Source organism: Nilaparvata lugens, chromosome 2, assembly GCF_014356525.2.
Source record: "Nilaparvata lugens isolate BPH chromosome 2, ASM1435652v1, whole genome shotgun sequence".
NCBI lineage: Eukaryota > Metazoa > Arthropoda > Insecta > Hemiptera > Delphacidae > Nilaparvata > Nilaparvata lugens.
In genome coordinates, this window is record NC_052505.1 from 64,592,147 (window position 1) to 64,612,945 (window position 20,799).

General features: G+C 34.3%; 1 protein-coding gene across 4 annotated transcripts in view; it reads right to left on the reverse strand.

Annotated features, from left to right (window-relative positions):
* LOC111048612 overlaps positions 1-13,107 on the reverse strand; it is a 133,447-nt gene extending 120,340 nt beyond the window's left edge. The window contains exons 1-2 of one of the 4 annotated variants that reach the window (XM_039422451.1): positions 12,775-13,107; positions 10,088-10,244 (exon numbers count right to left, since the gene is read on the reverse strand). In XM_039422451.1, the coding sequence (XP_039278385.1) occupies positions 10,088-10,089 (2 nt within the window). In that variant the 5' untranslated portion in view covers positions 10,090-10,244; positions 12,775-13,107. Of the gene's footprint in view, positions 1-10,087; positions 10,614-12,774 lie in introns of those variants that run through there. The other 3 variants (XM_039422454.1, XM_039422452.1, XM_039422455.1) reach the window with 3 other exon arrangements.
* Positions 13,108-20,799: the final 7,692 nt, after the last annotated feature.

The following is a 20,799-nucleotide window of genomic DNA, read 5'->3' on the forward strand; positions in this document are numbered from 1 at the left end:
TTCTATGGGGTTTAAGGTGAGAGCTATGGGGTAAAGGTATGACGGAACTATGGAGTTATTAGTAGTATTTAAGAATTAAGTATTTAGTTAAATAGGGCACGGTATAGGGTATAAGCTATAGAGAATAGGGTGCAGGGTATGAGGTATACAGTATAGGGTATAGGGAACAGAGAATCAATGATAAGATTATTATTCTCTACAGCAAATAAATATCAGCTCAATAATCCGCAATCTGAGAATTGCGCTCTAGCTCTCAGCAGGCTGGACCTGCTAGCTAAACATAGTATATCTATTTCAATTTTATGATAATTAAAGTTTGGAGGATGAGGTTTCGGGTGTCGGATTTCTGAATCGCGAGCCTGCAGCTGCGAAAGGATTTTCAGCAATTCTGAAACTGCTAAACAGGATTTCCGCGCTAATCTGGTGACTGCACACCGGTTATTAAGGGCCAATCTGTGACTGCCCTTAAGGGTATAGGAATCACTCTCAATCGTCCGAAACGCTTTTAAATTAATAGTCAGTATGTCGACTATTATGAGAGGATAGGGAAGGGTTTACAAGGATTCACCTAAGCTTCTCGCTGGTCTGAGAACCGCGACTGGGTCGATCTCTAATCTGTGACTGAGATCCTGCTCTACATAAGGTTTCCTACACCTCTCGCTGGTCTGAGGACCGCGACGGGGACGATCTCTGGTCTGGAACTGAGATCTCGTGCTAAACAGGGAAGGAAAAATTAAGAGGAAGAAAGAGAGAGGATGCCGCAGTCTAGGAACTTCGACAAGGACGTTCTCAAGCTGTATCTGAGAGCAGGAGGCGTTGCAGTCTGTGACTTCAACAAGGACGTTCTCAAGCTGTACCTGAGAGCAGGAAGCGTTGCAATCTGTGACTTCAACAAGGACGTTCTCAAGCTGTACCTGAGAGCAAGAACGATTTTAGAATAGGGAAAGTGAAGAGAAAGTAAGAGAAAGGATGCCGCAGTCTAGAAACTTCGGCGATGAAGTCCTCAAGCTGTACCTGAGAGCTAGAAAGATTTTAGAATAGGGAAAGTGAGGAGAGAGAAAGAGAAAGGATGCCGCAGTCTAGAAACTTCGGCGAGGAAGTCCTCAAGCTGTACCTGAGAGCTAGAAGGATTATAGAATAGGTAAAGTTGAGAGAGAAAGAGAAAGGATGCCGCAGTCTAGAAACTTTGGCGATGAAGTCCTCAAGTTGTACCTGAGAGCTAGAAGGATTTTAGAATAAGGAAAGTGAAGAGAAAGAAAGAGAAAGGACGTCACAGTCTAGAAACTTCGACAAGGACAAACTCAAGCAGCACCTGAGTTCTCCAGGAAAAGGATTGGGCTTTTCCTACTTGGAATTACAGCAAGTCTGAATTTGCTAAATAAGTTAAAATACAGGGCCACCTAATGATATGAAAATTGAATAAGGAAAATTCACCCTTTAAAACTGAGATTACCTTATTACAGAAGAGGAAATGCACACAAGTGACCAGTCCTAACATACAGTTACCTGAATCACTGCAGAACCAAATACGGAGAATAGCGAACAAATTCCCGCACTAAACTTAAACATCATGAAGCGACAGAGTCGAGACTTATAAATTGAGCACTCAAAAATAACCCGCTACAAGAGCCTAGTTAAATTTCCCACTCAATTATTTGTAGCACAAACTTGAGATCCCTTACAGGTTTCAAAACCAAGGACAACTCGTTCACCCCCAGTGATACGAATTTAGGAAAAATAGCCAACAAGAAAGAAAATCCCACAAGGAAGTTCTAACTTCAAGCTGTCTGGAACTCGTCCTGCAATATTCTATATTAACACAAAATAGAATAATTCCCCTATAAATAATTAGTACCGGGAACGTCGTAAGGAGAGGAGATTCGTGACCCGATCTCACGCTAAACCACCGAACAACTGACCTCTCCCAGGTCTCCTTTAAGCAGTACGGGGTCGCTGAAAATAAGGAGGCCGGGGGAAAAGATTGCCAACCAATGGGAGTCTGAAAAGACGATCACGCCACTGGTCATGTGACAGGGTTTGACTCAGCTGCTCCTGATGTTAAGGGTGCAGCTAATGATGACAATACTGCTAATTACTACACTAAATCAGGCCGGTAAACAATATTTCTCACCAGAAATTACAAGAAGAACGATACCGACTCAACTCGGTAGTTGCCTATCGCTTTGATGATACAGCTGCTGCTGCTGCAATACTAAATACGAGAATGCTCAGAGTGGTAAACAAGATCTGGAAATTTCCGGTTATGATGAATCTGTTGCTGATGATTTATAGGGGTTGACAGCGATGGTGATGATGTACATACACAACTACAAGTCCAACAAAATATATCTGGAAGTCGACCCTATTCTTATTCCAAAATAGAATAAATTCGCTAATTTTACACCAGACGACAGCTCTCTATCCGTCACAAAAATTCACTTTGTGACAATTTAAATATAGAAGTGTTATTTTTTTTGTTTGTTTTGTTTAATTTTATAGTCTAAGTGTTTGCCATAGGTCTTGTCAGACCTGGCAATGTAAGACGAATCAAATAAATATCAAATATCTCCTCCTTCTTAATATGCTTTGGAACTATTCATTTTTATAACAGCACTTTCTCCATTGACTTTGCTTTTCGCGACCCCTCATTCAGCGGAAGGACCTACAAAAAGGCCAGGAGTGGAACTCACATAGGTCATAGGTGAATTTGTGAGTGGGGAGGCCAAAAATCACCAGTGCTCAAAGAAGGGCGGCCATTCAGGCAAAACTTCATGGGAGAGATGCGGCTTTTGACCCTGCAAAGTTTCAGAGGGACAAGAAGAAAAATCCAAGAGACCAGAGATTGGTGAAACTCCATGCACAAATGTGAGTCAAGGGGCTTAGTCGACAGTGGCTGGGCGCCGGGCCCCCTAGAGGTAGTTTGGCGTCCCTCCCTCAGTGGAAGGACCTACAAAAAGGCCAGGAGTGGAACTAACGTAGGTTATGAGTTTCTGGGTGATGAGACCAAACCTCACCACTGCTCAGAGAAGGGCAGCCATCCAGGCAAAACTTTTTGGGAGAGGTGAGGCTTTTGACCATGCAAAGTATTGGAGGGGCATAAAGAAAAAACGAACAAGACCAGAGATGGATGAAATTCCAGTCACAAATGTGGGTCAAGAGTCTGAGGCCAAGGGTAGCCAGGCGCCCTAGAGGCAACTTGGCGACCACTTGTTTGCAACAAGCAACCAGGTGATGAATGGGATGTTAGCATTGGAAAAAACTCCTGGTTCTGGTAAAAGGACACAGGTATTGATTTGCCCAACTAACATACTTCTTCGGAACACAATAAACTTTGGTTGACGTGTGGGGTTCTTTGAACCTTTGGATCCTTGAATCTGTCCCTACAAAAAAAATAATTATAATAATCATAATCATAATATCTGAGTGTGAACTTTTATTCTCAGGTGAGTGTGAACTTTTATTCTCGACTGAGTGTGAACTTTCATCTCTGATTGATTGAACTTTTATCTCTAAGTGTGAATTTTCGAGTGAGTGAACTTTCATCTTAGTGTTATTAAAATCGCTTTTGATATGTGAATATCTGTGAACTACACAAATTACACAGAATTATCACAAGCTTATGTTAACTACTATAAATAACTGTATAAGAATTACTGTAACCAAGAATAATAACTGTATAAGCAACTACAAAAGTCTATTATCAATTTATAACTAGTCTGTTAAGATAAGAAGATGCAAATACTCTACTGTGGTTTCTCAACTCCCCTCTGACTGCAACATTCACCATTTATATAGGGTAAGCAGAACAATCTAGAAAGGTGGAGAATACCTCCGGCCCACTACAGCAGAACTCTCTAGAAGGGTCTGGAGGTGTGGCAAAACATCCGACCAACCACAGAAGTGCATGGAAGCCGGTAGAAGGTTCGAGAATTCGCTTGCCATTGGTTGACGATGGTTCCCTGCACCACAACTGGAACACACTAGAATGATCTAGAAACACCCTGTCTCCTCCGTGTTGATTACCAGAAGATTCTGGAAACCCCTCGACTCTGCAATCCCTCCAAAGACCTCATCCATAACACTATAAATGTATATTGAGTTTTTCATTAATCATTTCCTATCTTCGAAAGTGATTAAACGAGCTGTGTGTGAGTTGTGAGATATTGATAAGATCTTTTTTTAGTTTGAAAGGTCTATTAATGCCATTATGCATGAAATATAATAATCTTCGAATTGGCTGCATGATGGTGGTGATCCAAGAAGTCCATCTTTCCGTTAATCTGGCACACAAATCGGGCTGAATCTCGTCATTGATGGTTCGAGTAATGTTGACTTCTTGGGCATCGATGGCTCAAGGCTTATTAGCATAGACCTGTGACTTAGCATAGTCCTTCAAGAATAGGTTTAGAGGAGTCAAATCACATGATCTTTGTTACCACCGTCGAAGTTGACATTGCCTCTGTGCGAAGTAAACAAGAAACACTCTTTCGCACATTGAAACGTTTTGCTAAAATCGCATATTGCCCATAATATCCATATAATCCAGTTTAGGCCACAAGAAGTCGAAAATCATTAGTTGCCAAGTTGAGGTCAGAGAGGTGGAAATTAATTTTCATGGGTAAATTTAAATTAGAAATTGACGTCTTTCTGACAGAGTTTCTTTGATGACCAATAAAAATGTAGTCTCAATCAATAACTTATAACCTTTTATAGTATAGTGAATGTTCAAAAATAATCCAGAATCTGAGAATCTAAAATCGTCTATATGGTCACATGTTAAGGATAACCTCTTCACAAAACCAATTCCAATTGTACAAAGGAGGCAAATACCTAATTGAGGCAAATATTGTGATCAGAATATAAGAATGAATTCTCATCAGCTTTTATTTTCCTTTTGAATCTAGCATATTATTACAAGTGAGAGATCTTGTTTATGATGTGATTCTCCTATGTACATTCCCATTGACCGTGACAATATTCTTGGCAGAGTTGGCGACTCATTGTTGTTGTACGGATGTTAAATATCTACCGAATCAGTTTCCTCAAACTTGTTCACTAAGGTACGGTAGCCTATATTACAATTAGTCCTCTCAGTAAAACACGATTGCTACCTACTGTAAAATGAGAAAGCTCTTGAAACATTTCTTTTAGAGATTGTTTTAACAAAACAATGTCATAGTTCGTACTTCTTATTGAAAGGTATAACTTTTGATGTCATTAGATTGACAAGACAAAATTAAGGTTTTTGAAACGAGACTGGGCCACCGGAAACAATGGATGGACAGGTAGAGGTTCCAGTGATACTCCAGAGGTCGCCTATTGTTATTAAATTTCGACATTTTCGTAGACTTGTATTTAGGAATAATTCTTGCAATTATTGCAATAATTCAATTATTGCAAGTTTCCCACTCCAAAGATATATACCCTATGTGTGGACCAGTCTGGTTACTTGGAGGCACTTTGAGCTGTAATCCGTGGTAGCCAACACCCTCTATAGTGACTGGATAAAACACACACATACTATAGCCCAGTCAACGAAGTGTTATAGAGGGAAAAGTTTGGAAGACAATTTTTGACCCGGCAGTTCTGTTTAGGGTAGGTAGTGAGGAGGTAAACATATCAAAAGTCCCCACACCTACCCCCTGTGCTAAGGGGGTGGGGATGGTTCAAAGGTACCATTTTTTGGTTTCTCGCATATAACTCGAAAATTATGAATTTTACAGACATGACTATTCTATAAGAAATTAAAGCTTACATAATTCCCTACAATATTGATCTCACAACTTTTCCTATATCTCTTTCACTTTTCGAGATATCCGCTCTAAAAGATTTGACATTTTTGAAAAAACACATTTTCCTTCAAATTTTTGCTGTTATAACTTTTTGAATATCGGTGAGAAAAATCCATGCTAATCATGAGCTTATATAGCATCAAATTCTCTTCAATTTTATGTATAATTTCAAAAGTTTACGCACATCCCCACGACTGTGGCATCAGCTTCAGTGTTGAGTGTGAGATCTTTAGTCAAAAATAGACCAATTGACAAAGGAATTTGGAGAGAATGTTTTGAACGAAAGTACAAAGAGGACGCGCATCCTACCTGGCTGAAGGTTGGTCATAAATCATTTTCGTGAGAGTACGAACAGAGTGCGCTTCATTTCAGTGCGCGCTCTCTTCGTACCTCACTGATTTACCCTTCTGACAGCTTGACAGATCTTCGTTCTCGCTGATAATATATATAAATATACATGCTACTAAATATTTTATAGTTTTCTTCAATAAACCCCTTTAACAAATATCGACATGTTGAGGACCGAATGGTGAATATTGAAAAATATTAATATTGTAGATTTCTGTTAGTGTTCTCCAATTATTGTGTTGAAGTGATTTGATTCAAGCCGAATTTATTGATATGAATTCCAGTGAACTTCGATTTATGTTAACTGTTAATTATATTTTTGTGTTTAAGTTTAAGTGGTAATTTTATATTTTGACTGGATTACGATTCTGCTAAATTACTTCAAAGCTGCTTGAAAGCTGCAATAATTTCAACAACATGGAAGTAATTTAGACTTCAATGTTGTTGAAATTATTGCAACTGAAATCATGTGTCGGCACATAAAGTCTGTCCGTCTGACAGTCTGTGTGATATAAAATCAAAACAATTTTTCATCTATTGCACTTCCAATGTTATTTCTTTATCCTGAAGGAGTGAGTCAATTTTGTTGTCCAACAAACTTCACCTGTGAAAAGGTTTGAAGAATTCGTGTTCAAAATAATTTGAAGCTAATTGATCAATTGTTGAACATAAAAACAGGCAGAAAACGCCTTCAGTAAGTCAAAAGTGAGAACTGCGCTAACGCTCGTTCTAATGTAGAGACTTACATTTCAAGCTATATATATCAGCCTGAATTTTGAACCCTTGTCAACACTAACTTGTCAAACTCGAATCATAGAGGTACGAAAAGAGCGTGCATCATTTCAGAGCGCGCTCTCTTCGCAGCTCACTGATTTACCCTTCTGACAGCTTGACAGAACTTTTGCATGCGTGCTGTCTTCGTTTTCCTGTTTTGAACACAATTTTTGACTTCGCAGCTTTGTTGGTACCATAGGGGGTGAACATACTTAATGTTTTCCTTCTATTGTTATTATAGCAGATTCAATGTAGGGGGTGAAATTTTCAACTCTGCAACAAGTGTCAACTTAGCAGTTCCAAACCTTCAATAGACGGTCTAGAGATGCGTATTTTTGCTATGTTTACCTCCCAACAAGTCTTCATTAAGCTACAAAGTCGAAAATTGTGTACCAGATGTTCTAGACTCAAATTTCATTGTCAAGTGATCAATTGTTACAAAATTAGAATTTCACCCCCTACATTGAATCTGCTATAATAACAATAGAAGGAAAACATTAAGTACCATAGTGAAATAATAGCCTACATCAAATTAAAGATAAAACAAAGCTCTACAAATCTACGGTAAGCATTTATTTCTACGATGCATTGTTGGAGAGTAGGCCCTGAAACATCAAAAAATAGGATTGAAAGCTGTTATTTTAACAATTTGACACTTTTATGAGCGTATATCTCGGAAACTGTTGGAGATATCAGAATTCACCACAGAACAAATATTATAGAAAATTTATCAAGCTTCATTTCTGAATAGTTAGTCATGTCGGTAAACCGAATTTTTCTGGAGGTATGAGCGTGAAAGCAAAACATTGATAAATGCAACTTTTAAACCACCCTCATCCCTCTAGCACAAGGGTTAGGGATGGGGACTTTTGATATGTTCACCCCCTATGGTACCAACAAAGCTGCGAAGTCAAAAATTGTGCTCAAAACAGGAAAACGAAGACAGCACGCATGCAAAAGTTCTGTCAAGCTGTCAGAAGGGTAAATCAGTGAGCTGCGAAGAGAGCGCGCTCTGAAATGATGCACGCTCTTTTCGTACCTCTATGATTCGAGTTTGACAAGTTAGTGTAGACAAGGGTTCAAAATTCTCTCCAAATTCCTTTGTCAATTTGTCCATTTTTGCATAACTGAAGATCTCACACTCAACACTGAAGCTGCTGCAACAGTCGTGAGGATGTGCGTAAACTTCTGAAATTATACATCAAATTGAAGAGAATTTGATGCTCTATAAGCTCATGATCAGCATGAATTTTTTCCATCGATATTCAAAAAGTTATAACAGCAAAAACAGCCAAAGCTTGAAGGAAAATGTGTTTTTTCAAAAATGTCACATCTTTTAGAGCGGATATCTCAAAAAGTAAAAGAGATATAGGAAAAGTTGTGAGATCAATATTGTAGGAAATCTTGTAAGCTTTAATTTCTTATAGAATAGTCATGTCTGTAAAATGCATAGTTTTCGAGTTATATGCAAGAAACCAAAAAATGGTACCTTTGAACCACCCCCACCCCCATAGCACAGGGGGTTTGTTGGTGACTTTTGATATGTTTACCTTCTCACTACCCTGAATAGAACTGCGGGGTCAAAAATTGTCTTCCAAACTTTTCCCTTTATACTCTTTTTTGAGCATTCATTGCCTGGACTAATCGATGATTAGTATAATTTTAGTCAAACTATGTGCCGGTTGCACAAAACCCGGTTAAACTTTAATCGTGATTGATTTCACAAGAACCAATAAGAGAAGCCGTCTTTTCTAAAAGGTCTTCTCTGATTGGTTCTCGTGAAATAAATCACGGTTAAAATTTAACCGGGTTTTGTGCAACGGGCCTAAGACCATAGGGTATATTTTTAGTGTAGGCTACTAATGTAGGTACATGATGAGACTGAAAACATTACAAAGACATTATTTATTCATCCATTGGGTGGAATATTAGAATATCTAAACAAAAAAACAGGCGCCAGCCTTAAACTTCTTTGGTTCTTAAAATTATTTTCAATCTAATAGAATTTAAAATGACATCAAAAAATTGTAGGTTCAATAATTATCGGATTGTATGTAACTCAACTTAGTACCGTATGTACCTATACAGCTTGTGACCAAGTTGAGCTCCATCAAAATGAACCATTGGGAATAATATACAATTACAAGTACTTGATCACTGATTTACATTCAATTGTACAAAATACAAGTAATACCGTAGATGTAAGGTGTAAAGTAATACATAAAGTAAGTGCTCGCTGCCAGCTAGCTATAACTGCCTTCCAGAAACGAGAAGGGGCCATTAAGACTGTGCAAAGGCTAAAAATAAGCTTGCCACTGGGTGATATTTTTCAAAGTTTTCCATTTAGTTATATCATCAAGCTATAAAAATGAAAAAGTTTTCGCAGGTAAACATTTTTTTCCGATCATTACTTTTTGAGATAAGAGCGCCTGAAGTTAAATTTTTGGGACAGAATATTTCAAATTCGCGGTAAAAGATAAATCCATGAGATTCAAAGGATGAATATTCTTCATGGTAGTACTGTTGAATGAATAAAGCTAAAATTCTCTGAAAATATCAATTCTGGAGAAAGTTATTCAATTTACTAAAAATGACTTTTACTTGAGTTATTTTTGGTAAATTGAATAATTTTCTCAAAAATTGATAATTTCAAAAGAAAAAAATCTTATTCAATCAACAATACCATGAAGAATTGATCCTTCAAATCTCATGGATTTATCTCTTACCGAATTTTAAATGTTCGGTCCCAAAAATTTAAACTCTAGGCGCTCATATCTCAAAAAGTAATGATCAGAAAAAAAATGTTTACCTGAGAAAACTTTTTAATTTTGATAGGTTGATGGTATATAGGCAAAGGTATATACACGAGAAACTATCACCAGTAGAAATTTTTTAGCCTTTGCACAGTTTTAATGAGGCCTATGAGGGCAATGACGCGGAATCAGAGGATAAATGAGTATGGTAGTCGAGAGTTGGAAAATGAACCTTTTTGAGCCTTCCTTGAATAATGCCTAGTGGACATCAGGTAGCGCGGTTCCGTCTCCTTCCTACAACCCCTGAATTCTCTTCAAATACCGCAATAAGAGTTTTAGGGAATATAGGTTTTACACCATTTTAAAAATCATTACTTTGTTACTAGCTACCGTACGTGCAAAATTGAGGAATAATCTCACATTTTCTAGGAAACAATTTTGTGAAATTATTTTGATTTTCAAATATGGTGCCAATTTGAATTTCTGTTGAGAAAAATGTTTTTAAAAATCTCACATCTTCCAGGAAACAATTGTGTTAAATTATTTTGCTTTTCAAATATGGTGCCAATTCGAATTCCTGTTGAGAAAAATGTTTCTATTATTCTTCTTTCATTATGTATAGAATTTGCTGACTAGGTGCTAAACTGAGCTATAAAATATTGCATTGAGTGGATCAAAATATTGAATATTGTTATGAGCTATGGGAAAAGTTGAGATTATTTCAATATACGGTACGATACTGTATACTGTACTTTTTAATTTTTTTAAAGATAAGGTTAGAAAAATGCTTCTGTGATTCTTATTATTATAATGAAATAGAATTTGCTCACTGGGTGCAAAACTGAGCTACAAAATTGCATTGAGTGCATAGAAATATTTACAAAGCAAATATTGTTATAAATAATATATGAGCTACACAGTATGGAAAAGTTAAGATTATTTCAATATACGGTATACTTTTTATTTTTTGAAAGTATTTATAAGTCTTATGGCATGAGTTTATGCGTAAGCAATTTATAATAAAAAAATGTTTTTCTATGAAATCTAGTACTAGTAGCCCCCTGAGTCGGAGAGCTCGCTCACGAACTGCTGTATTGTAATCTTTGAAACCTGCAACTTTCAATTATACACAGTTGTTGGAAATTATGCGAACAGCTAAACATTTCTCTAACAAGAATAATTTGACAGTAGGTTTCATTGGGGATCCTATTTCAAATAAAAAATTCAACATCTTTGTCGCTGATATGAATTAAATTCATCTTTTTTTAATGAGAAAGTGGTCATGTGATACTCGATTTCGATATATAGTTCCAGCAGAAAATAAATTGCGAAAACCACACATTGATATCTTTGTAATGTTTGTTGATGTAAAAGTTGTAAATTAACCAGCTGAAATCATGATGTGTCAGTCCATGAAGAACTGTTTGGCCCGGCTGCCTAAAAGCCGGTTGAATTTTAACCGTGATTAGTTTCACGAGAGCCAATTAGAGGAGATTTTTTTAAAGTGGACTATTGTGATTAGTTTTCGTGGAATTAATCACAATAAAAATTTAACCAGCATTTGTGCAGCCGGCACTCAGTGCGATAGCTTCCAATAAATAGCCTCAGCTGATGTTATGAATGAATGAATGGAAAAACTGTGGTAATTGCATGCAATGAATATTATTCAGCTGACTAAATAATAAATCACAACATATTGTTTTCGTATGCACTTTCAATTTTATTTTTATAATCTGAAATAGGACGAAGGAGTGAGTCAATTTCGTTGTCCAACGAACTTGACCCGTAAAAAGGTTCGAAGAATACATGTTCAAAAATTGAAGTGGATTGTTCAATTCTTTGTAAAGTTATTGTAGAACATACAAGCAGACGGACAACGACTTTTGCCTTCAGTAAGTCAAAAGTGAGAACTCGCTAACGCTCGTTCAATTATTTATTCTAGCCATAGTAGTGAGCTAGTTTAATGATAATAATAATAATAACAATATTAATAATTATTGTTATTATCATCATAGTATGCATATTTTGAAGTGCCTACCATACATGGACAACATAGAAAGAATTTTTATTGTCGGTTTCAATTGTATTTTTGGGCGATGAATTGGAATATGAAATTTGCTGACACGCCAGAGGGCGGGTCCACCCCTAAAAACCCCCAAATTTTAGGGCTTTCTCCATTCTATCATGGAAGCCTCATAGGTTTTTCAAATAAAAGCATTCTCTACAAAATTGAAGCCAATAAAATTTCCAATGAATTAAATGGTCGCGCAGGATTCTACGATTTCTCGTTTTGGAGCTACAGATTTTCAAAAAGGTGTATTTTTAAGGCTCTTTTTAAAATTTTCAAAACTCACTACTTCCTCAACTTGGAATATCATAGAGTAATGACAGAAGATTACATATCATGTGAAAGTAAAATTATTTCTTGACAAGATTCCCCAGAAATGTTGAAATTAATTATAGAATACCATGTCCCACAGCCAAGAAATACAAATTTTCCATTATAATACATTTTAAGGCCTTCCTAACCGATCAAATCAGTATATTTATAAATATATAGTTATATAAATATAACATATATAATATGTTATATTGGATTGGATTGTGATTGGCTTTTTTTGTACTACAGCTAAGCCTATACTTCTTAACAAGTCAAGGTGGTTCAAAACCATGTTTCATGAGTGGAATTTTATAAAAATGAAAAATTTATTCTTGCATTGTATATAAACTCATATATGCAAAAACAAAAAAATGGCAAATTTTTATATTGAAAGCTGTGGAGGAAAATCCTAAAAGTTAAGGGTTTTTAGGGGTGAAACCGCGCTCTGGCGCATCAGCAAATTTCAGATTCGAATTTAGAGCCCCAAAATACTTGAAAAATCAACGAGAAAAATTATTCTTTTGGGCTGTTCCCTGAAAAATGATCATTTTTGATCAGACTAGTTAGCAGGTTTCATGACAACTCGAGAATAACATTCTCAAGCCATAGGTCTACAACATTTTCTGTATAATTGTCATCCAAATCACAGTTTCACAAGAAATTGGAAAATTAATTCAAACAAAATATTTTTAAGTGTTTCGATGATAATAATAATTTCAATATTTACTTGTAAAGAATTAGGTCTTCTATCTTTTGACTTGAACCTGACGCCCTTCGATGGATTTTAATAAGATGATAACACAATTTTTCAATTGGCTCAGCATCAACTAAATAATTATGTGATATACTTTATTCTGTAAACAAATAATTTGAATGTTGGTTATCTGTATAGAGATGCTTATTTGTATTTATTCAAAACTGGCAAATTCATTAATAATTATTAAAATATAATTTCATCAAATAATAAGCAGCTGATACATTTATTTTGTATTATTTTTTAATTCTTATGAGTACGATCACAGCCTACTATACATAGAGTAAGCCATGGTACGATACATGTTTAAATAATATAATATTGCTATATAGGCCGCCTATTTTGAATTCTTCAAGATTCCAGTACGTCAAGTTTTCTATTTGTCAAGTTCTTTATTGGACTCTTATGCGCAGCACGCAGGTTACGTGTTCGTTAATCATTAATTTTATAATTTAAGTTAGAAGAGTGTAGGTAAGTTATTTGAAAAAATAAGTTTGCATTTTTTACTCTTCATGTTTCTTTATTCAACATCCTTTTCTTACTAGTCCTGTACAAATCATACTTTTTTATGTGAAACATAACAAATTATGATTTGATTGAAGTAAATTAATTAATCGATAGGTAGATATAAAACGGTAGGCTAAATTTTTTTTCTTTTAAACTTGCATAAATGAACTATAATGTGAGGAAGGCTCGTATTATTACACTAGGCGGACTCAACAGGCTGTAGCAATATTATATATAGTGACACACATTTAGAGAGAAATGGCCTTTCCCCACTACCACACTAAAATAGAAATAGTAAGAAATATCCATGCAATATATTGTATACCGGTACCTACACAATATCTTATAATCTGTATAAAATAAGTTAAGACTTGGTCCAAGATTCGATTTTGCTCATTTTTGATAGCTCTCCTTCATCTAAAGAAGTTACAGCGTAAAATTATTGCAACTTTGGCCAATTTAACTACATTTATTGTATGCAGAATATCAATCACAATATTCCAGTAGTTCTTATAGAGTTTCAGAATTGAAGGAACAAAAGTAAATTCAATTTTTTCAATGAATTGAAAACATCGCAAAAATATATGTATTTTCTAATATTACTTCTCTCAAAATATGGGGTGTCGTAATAAGTTAATGGAAATAACGTAGAAAATGTATTTTTTCTGTTGGTGTCTGGATCATAGAAATTTCTTTCCAATTAATTGTCAAAAGTACCGTAGTCGGAAGAACGTGTATAGGCATAATCAACCTTTTTTTCAAAACGCCAATATACCTAGAAATCCATCAGCCAAAATATAATCTCAAGTATACCGTATGGTTGGAAAGTGGAAGAAATTTCCAATAAGCTAACAGAAATTTCCTATAACTTTTTCCTTTCTTTGACGTTTTTAAACTTTTTATGAGCGATCAAATGGTTAAAAAAAGTAGGCTACATTCGTCGAGTTCAAAACCAAATTTCAAACAATTTGAACGCTCATAAAACGTCAAACAAAGGAACGAATTACAAAAGGAACGATATATTATTTGAAATTTCTCCCTCTTTCTAGTTTTCTAGTTACTGACGTTTTCGAAAAGTATAAAAAACAATATATTATCTAGAAAACAAAAGGTTGTTTATTAGAAAATTTTAATATAATTTTTGTTCTAAATTTTATGTATGATCTATCCGATGATTGCTATCTATGGTGTTTGGCTGTTACATGTTTTGTGGGACCTGACAATATCTGTGCTGTATGCATTAGTAAGGCCTATAATAGCAGTGCCGCTATAGCTATAGAGCAATAATAATAATGGTTGCTATTGTAACGTATTAAAATTCGATAAGCAAGCAAAATCGCTAATTAGAAGAATTTTATAGGTCTGGAGCAAAACAGCTATTCTATTATCGCCAAGTGCGATAGCAACAAGTGAAAGATTAGATAATAACGGGTACCTACCATGGCTAAAATTAGAACAGCCGAATAGAAAAGAATTTTATTTGCTATTTATTATTATATAAAGTATTGGAAATTTTGAGGTTAGGCTTTAATACCTACTGATCGGCGACCTAATAATCGATCAAGCCGTATAATGTGAAATCTAGCCAGACACCTCGGCAAAAATTTGTTGTAAACAAATAGTATTCAACTAGAGGATTTTGAAAGCACATGGCTAATATTGTTGTAGAGGGAAAAACAACTTATAAATTCCAAAAATATTTATTATCTGTAATGAGCATGAACAAATAAATAAATTAGAATATTAAGGAAGTAGGATAGTCATAGGCGCATGGATACATTAGTGAATTTGCATGAACCAATCAAATTACAGTAATCGATGGGCGGCAATAGAGAGCCAATTCAAATTTATCTATAAATATTTTTATAAATGATAAGAATTTATAAATTATCACTACTCAGTTTATGTATCGGATATGGTCCGAGTAATTAAATATGATACCTAAGATATAGGTAATAATTTAGCAGATTGGCATGGACTATTTGATCCTTTTAATGGCGTAGTAGTGAAATATTTAAATGTATGCAAATTTGTAAGTCAGAAATAGGATTGTAGAAAATAAGGGTAGGACTTGCCCACTTGCCTGCCAGACACTGCCATGGAATGCCACTAAATTTTATAGAGCACAAGTCCCTTTGTTAAATTGTATGTTTGAAAGACTTAAAATATAAATTCATTAATTAATTTTTTATAAGACTTAGAGTTGCTGTATTAATGCGTAAGTCATTAGATATTTATTTATTCCCTTGGAGAGGACGACTTTGGCCACCAAAAATCCAGGATGACCAGGAAATTTGGATCGCCACCATCGTCTTGTGAAAATTCAGCATGTGAGTGATAAATTATCTAAATATATAAAGTTAGGGCGCCCTCAGTGCTTCAAGTGAAACAAAAATATAAAAAGCTAGCTTGTCGAAAGGTTATGAATATTGAAATTACGGTATTATAAAACTTGCACAAGTCTTAAAAGGTACAAGAAAATTATATTACTAGTTAAATGAATTATATTAAAGGCATATGTCTAAGGATACACAGATTAAAGGAGTATTTGAATTTAATATTATAATGTATGTATGCTCACTCAATCATTAATTTTGTTAGCGAATTATAAGATATAAATGTAGCTCTTGTTCACTGTATAAATTAATTTATCTGATTCCACCAGAGGCCAAATCTTAAGCCCTGATATAATATATATATATATTATATATTGAGAAATATACTGAGATCTATACATATTATTATATTGGAGATTTATGATTTATCAGTTGATTATTTTATTATTTTTGAAAAGAAGATATATATTGGGATTTTTAAATCAACAAGCAGCAGCAAGTCGATACCTGAGCTGCATGAAAATAAATGCATATGATTAATGATTTAAAAGCACATGGTAACGTTTCATGCTAAAGAACTAAAAAGTAGTGAGCTAATCTGTGATATTTTATTTTTGATATATTTGTTCTAATTTTTATTATTATTGCTTGTTGCTCTATATATTTCTACATTTATTTGGTCGTTGATATTTTCTTGTACAATATATGTATCAAATTTTTCATGGTGTATCCTTTATTTATTTCTCCACTTCCATGCATGACCAATCTCATATTTATTTATCAAATTAGCAGTATTGAAATATTAAGAAAATTACCATCCAAATTTATTCTTCACCGAATAAGTTGGTTCAGTCAGTGATACTTAGCATTGATAATCAAATCTTTGGAAATAATACGTTCCAGAGATTTATATAAATTGTCCAAGAGCAGTGAACTGCGGGAGCTCCTGGGCGAGCCTATAAGAATTTTGTCTAAGTTGTATTCTAAGAACCACAACCAGAGTCATATAATTTTTCACTCATGCTTTACCGACTGCAGCCAAGCCAGGCAAACCGTTATTCACAAAAATAACGTTATACTATCTATAGTGAGGTCTACGTTATAATGAAGCAGCAGTTGAGAAAGATATAGGAAAACTAGCAGGTAACCTGTGCTTCGCAAGGGTATTTTAAATTTTAAAATTTTCTTTCTATTTTAAAATTTGACAAACTGAAAATTTGACGTAATGAAATCTAGAAGAATTGAAAATAGGCCTATAAGAATACTCGGTTGATGAAGAATGTATATGCAGCATTTCAAGTAAATCAGTCCAGTAGTTCAGACATGATGATACGTCAAACATAATTTTCCTATCCTTTACACGTGTATACGTGCTCAATCCAGTTCTTTCTCTATATCATCTAATCATCTTCTTTACTATAATAAAGGGAATGAATGAGAATAAATTTTGAAAGGTTTGAGATATCGATGTGCGGTTTTCACTATACCTTTTCTCTGGAAATCATGTATCATATGACCACCACCTTTCAATTAAAAAAAAGAAGTTGGATTCAAAATGGCGGAAAAATTTGGGTGCGACGGAAAATCTGTTTTTATCATTCGAAAAGGATACCAATACCTATCTTCTAATTTCCCTATTAAGAGAAATGTTCTGCTGCTTCCATATAACAACTGGAAGCATGACAAATAATTGGAAACTTAAAAAACTGAAAACTTTATGTAATCAAATCTTGAAGAATTTAAAGTAGGTCTATAATCATCCTCGGTTAAGCAAGAATCTATTTGCAAAATTTCAAGTTAATCAGTACAGTAGTACAGACGCGATGATGCGTCAAACATAATTTTCCTATACTTTACACCTGTAAACGTGTATAATCCAGTTCTTTCCTTTATTATATAGTGAGGTCCACGTTATAATGACAGTGGATAAAGATACAAGAACAGCGTTGCCGATTCTCTGCCTCAATCAAACGTGTATTTCTTCATTGTCAAAAACAGATTTTGCATCGGTGTGGAGCAAGAAAAGGATAGTACTACCTGCTTTGCCGAATAATAGACAAGGATAGCAGCATCAAAGTTAATCAAATACTGCCATTATAACGTGGACGTCACTATGTTATTGAATACCGTAAACAAAAACACTGGATTTACAATATACTGTTTACTCAACAGTGACTTGAATGATTGAAGTTCAGCATTTCAGGTAAATGTAATGTCTATATAATATAATTTGATCACATTTTAAATAATGCAGTATAACCTTAATTATATGTTTCATGCAGCTACTTGTTGCTTGGCCAGAAAAGCACAAAGGCCAAATTGACACATTTACTAATGTAATTACAAGAAAAAACAAGCTGAAACTATATTTTTACACTAATTGTGTATAATATATCATTCAGACTCAAACTTGAGGATATTTGGAACTGGAATAAATAGTACACATGGAAATTTCATTAAATGGTCAGGTTAGACCTAAGTCTGTCCTGTAGGCTGATCACTAGCCTGATCCTTAATCAGTCCTGGGCATATTAGCTTATTTATTTATTTACATTAATAGAAAAATTAAAACATAAGCTTATACAGCTTTGATCACATAGACAAATTAATCAATAAAACAAATTAATGGGCACCTTATAAGTATAGGCGAAGTTTTGCTGCAAAACTTTTGTGTTTTTGGATAGGAGAATATTAAACTGTTAGTCACGGGTGAAGTATAACGTTTGTGAGGCTCATTGATGGCTCAAAAACATATCCAGACAAGTGATATGGCCATTTTCATACTTGCTGATGACTTCTTGTAGATGAAGTATTATTATAATTGGATCTCATGTAACTTTATAATATTCATTCTATTGTCATTTAGACTGAATTTGGAACAATTCTGTTGTGGAATGGTTGCAATATTTATTATCGGCATTAAAAATACCAAAGATTTACACAAACAAATATTTTATTTGGTATAGGACATGTTTACCGTCTATTACTGACTTTTCACATTCTATGGTAACTGTAGGAAAAATTTAATGTGCAATACATGTGCAAAGTTTCTTTGCTGCACTCAAGAAACCATCATTCCGCACTCGCCTATGGCTCGTGCGTAAATGTTTCTTTCAGTGCAGCAAAGTGGCATTTTGCGCACTAGTTGCACAAATAACTATTCCCGCACTAGAGCGGAAAAGTGATTTTTTGCGCTCTGTAATCAGTGCAGGAATGGCCACTTTTCAAGGTTACTGTAGGAAAAGTTCATTTTTAGCCTTTGAACAGCCTTAATCCATGCCATGTGTATAGTGAAGTCTATGTTATAATGACAGTATTTGATCAAGTTTGGTTTTGCTATCCTTGTCTATTATTCAACAAAGCCGGTGGTACTATCCTTTTCTAGGTCGACAACGATGCCAATTATGTTTTTTACAGTGTAGAAATATAATTAATTAATGCAGAGAACCGGCATTGCTATTTTTCTATCTTTATCCACTGACATTATAACGTGGACCTCACTATAGGCCTAAACATTGCATCAGGAAAACGAAGTTTTAAAACTACCTATGTTTTTTTTCTAAACAGATGTTTTTGAGATAGGCCTAATTCCTTTGATTCAGCTGTTTCACATTCACCATATTATTATACAGAGTTTGTAAAAATGAAAATATTTATTGATTATCAGAACAATACTATTATTATATTTATAATAAAAATATTATCCTTATTATTAAAAATATTTATCAATTATCAAAACAATATTATTGAGGTTGAGTGGTATCAGATAGAGAGCAATAATAGAAACAGATGTTATTTTTTCAATTTCGACGATATGATTCGGTGATTTTTTTATTTTTTTATGAAATCGTATGTACCATTAATGAAATTTGAACATTAATTCTGAAAAATCTAGGAGGAAAATTGTAATTTGGGCTTTCAGGTGCACGAGATTGATATTTTTAGAATCTATGTGCAAAATTTGGAGATCTTAATCATTCCCGTTTTTCCGGTATGCAATCCATAAGTTGACATGTTTTGATGCGAACAAAAGGAACAAACACAACCCTATTCTCTCTTATTATATAGACAACGTTGTTGCCAATCCTCTGTCTAGTCAATGCCTTCTATGGGGAGGGTAACTGATACCGGTTTATTGATATTGTTCATTCTCATTTAAAATAATCATTTACGGTATATTCTATCAAGCAAGAAATTATATTTTTGAATAATTTCATAATGAATTTTCACAATTGAAATTGAATATTTTGTTAATTACCGTAATTATATTTCTACATTGTTAAAAGACGACAGAGCAAAGCATGAAAGAGATAGCGCTATCCACTTTGTTGAATGATAGACAGTTTCATATTGATGGTGTTATGCCCATTGATATAGAGAATATATATATATCAATGATATAATAATATATCAATCAGACTATATATATCAATGGTTATGCCAAAAGGGCCTGCATTTTCTAACCATATGTGTAAGATTTAAGCAGTCATGTAAACAAAGATATTGCTGATAATTCACTGTGATTTTTTTCAGTACACACTTTTATTTTAGCATTTTAACATGGAGTCAGCGAGTTCCGATTAGCCAATTCTATCAGAGGATTATAGCAATACAATTTATTGCTAATCAAACCTGCCATTATTAGGTGGACCTCACTATTTGGGCCTGACGGTGATGATGAGTTTGGTAAGTAGGCCTCTATAATTAAATTAATAGTTTGGAATACCATTAGTAGGAATAGTTTCCAGTACCATATTATCAACATTAGTTCAGTTGGCGGCTGCACAAACGCCTGTTAATTAAATGATTTTAATCATAATTAAATGCCATAAGAACCATTCCAGAGAAAACTTTTTGGAAAACAAGGCTTCTCTGATTGGTTCTCAAAGCATCTAAAATAATTAGAATATTCCACAGACAAGAATATTCCTTTTACTTTGTGAATATTCTTAGAGCCTATTTCAATCAGGCTATCAAAATCGGATAGTTATTATTCAATTTTATTCTCCCAATCTCTCAGTCAATTTTATTCTAATATTCATTCTTGATATTTTTACAATTTTTTAGTTGTAATATTTTAGTTCATGAATAGTAAATTTTTATTATGTTGGCTGCATTTGTTGAGAAAAAAGCGCAATGACGCTGACGCTAGCGA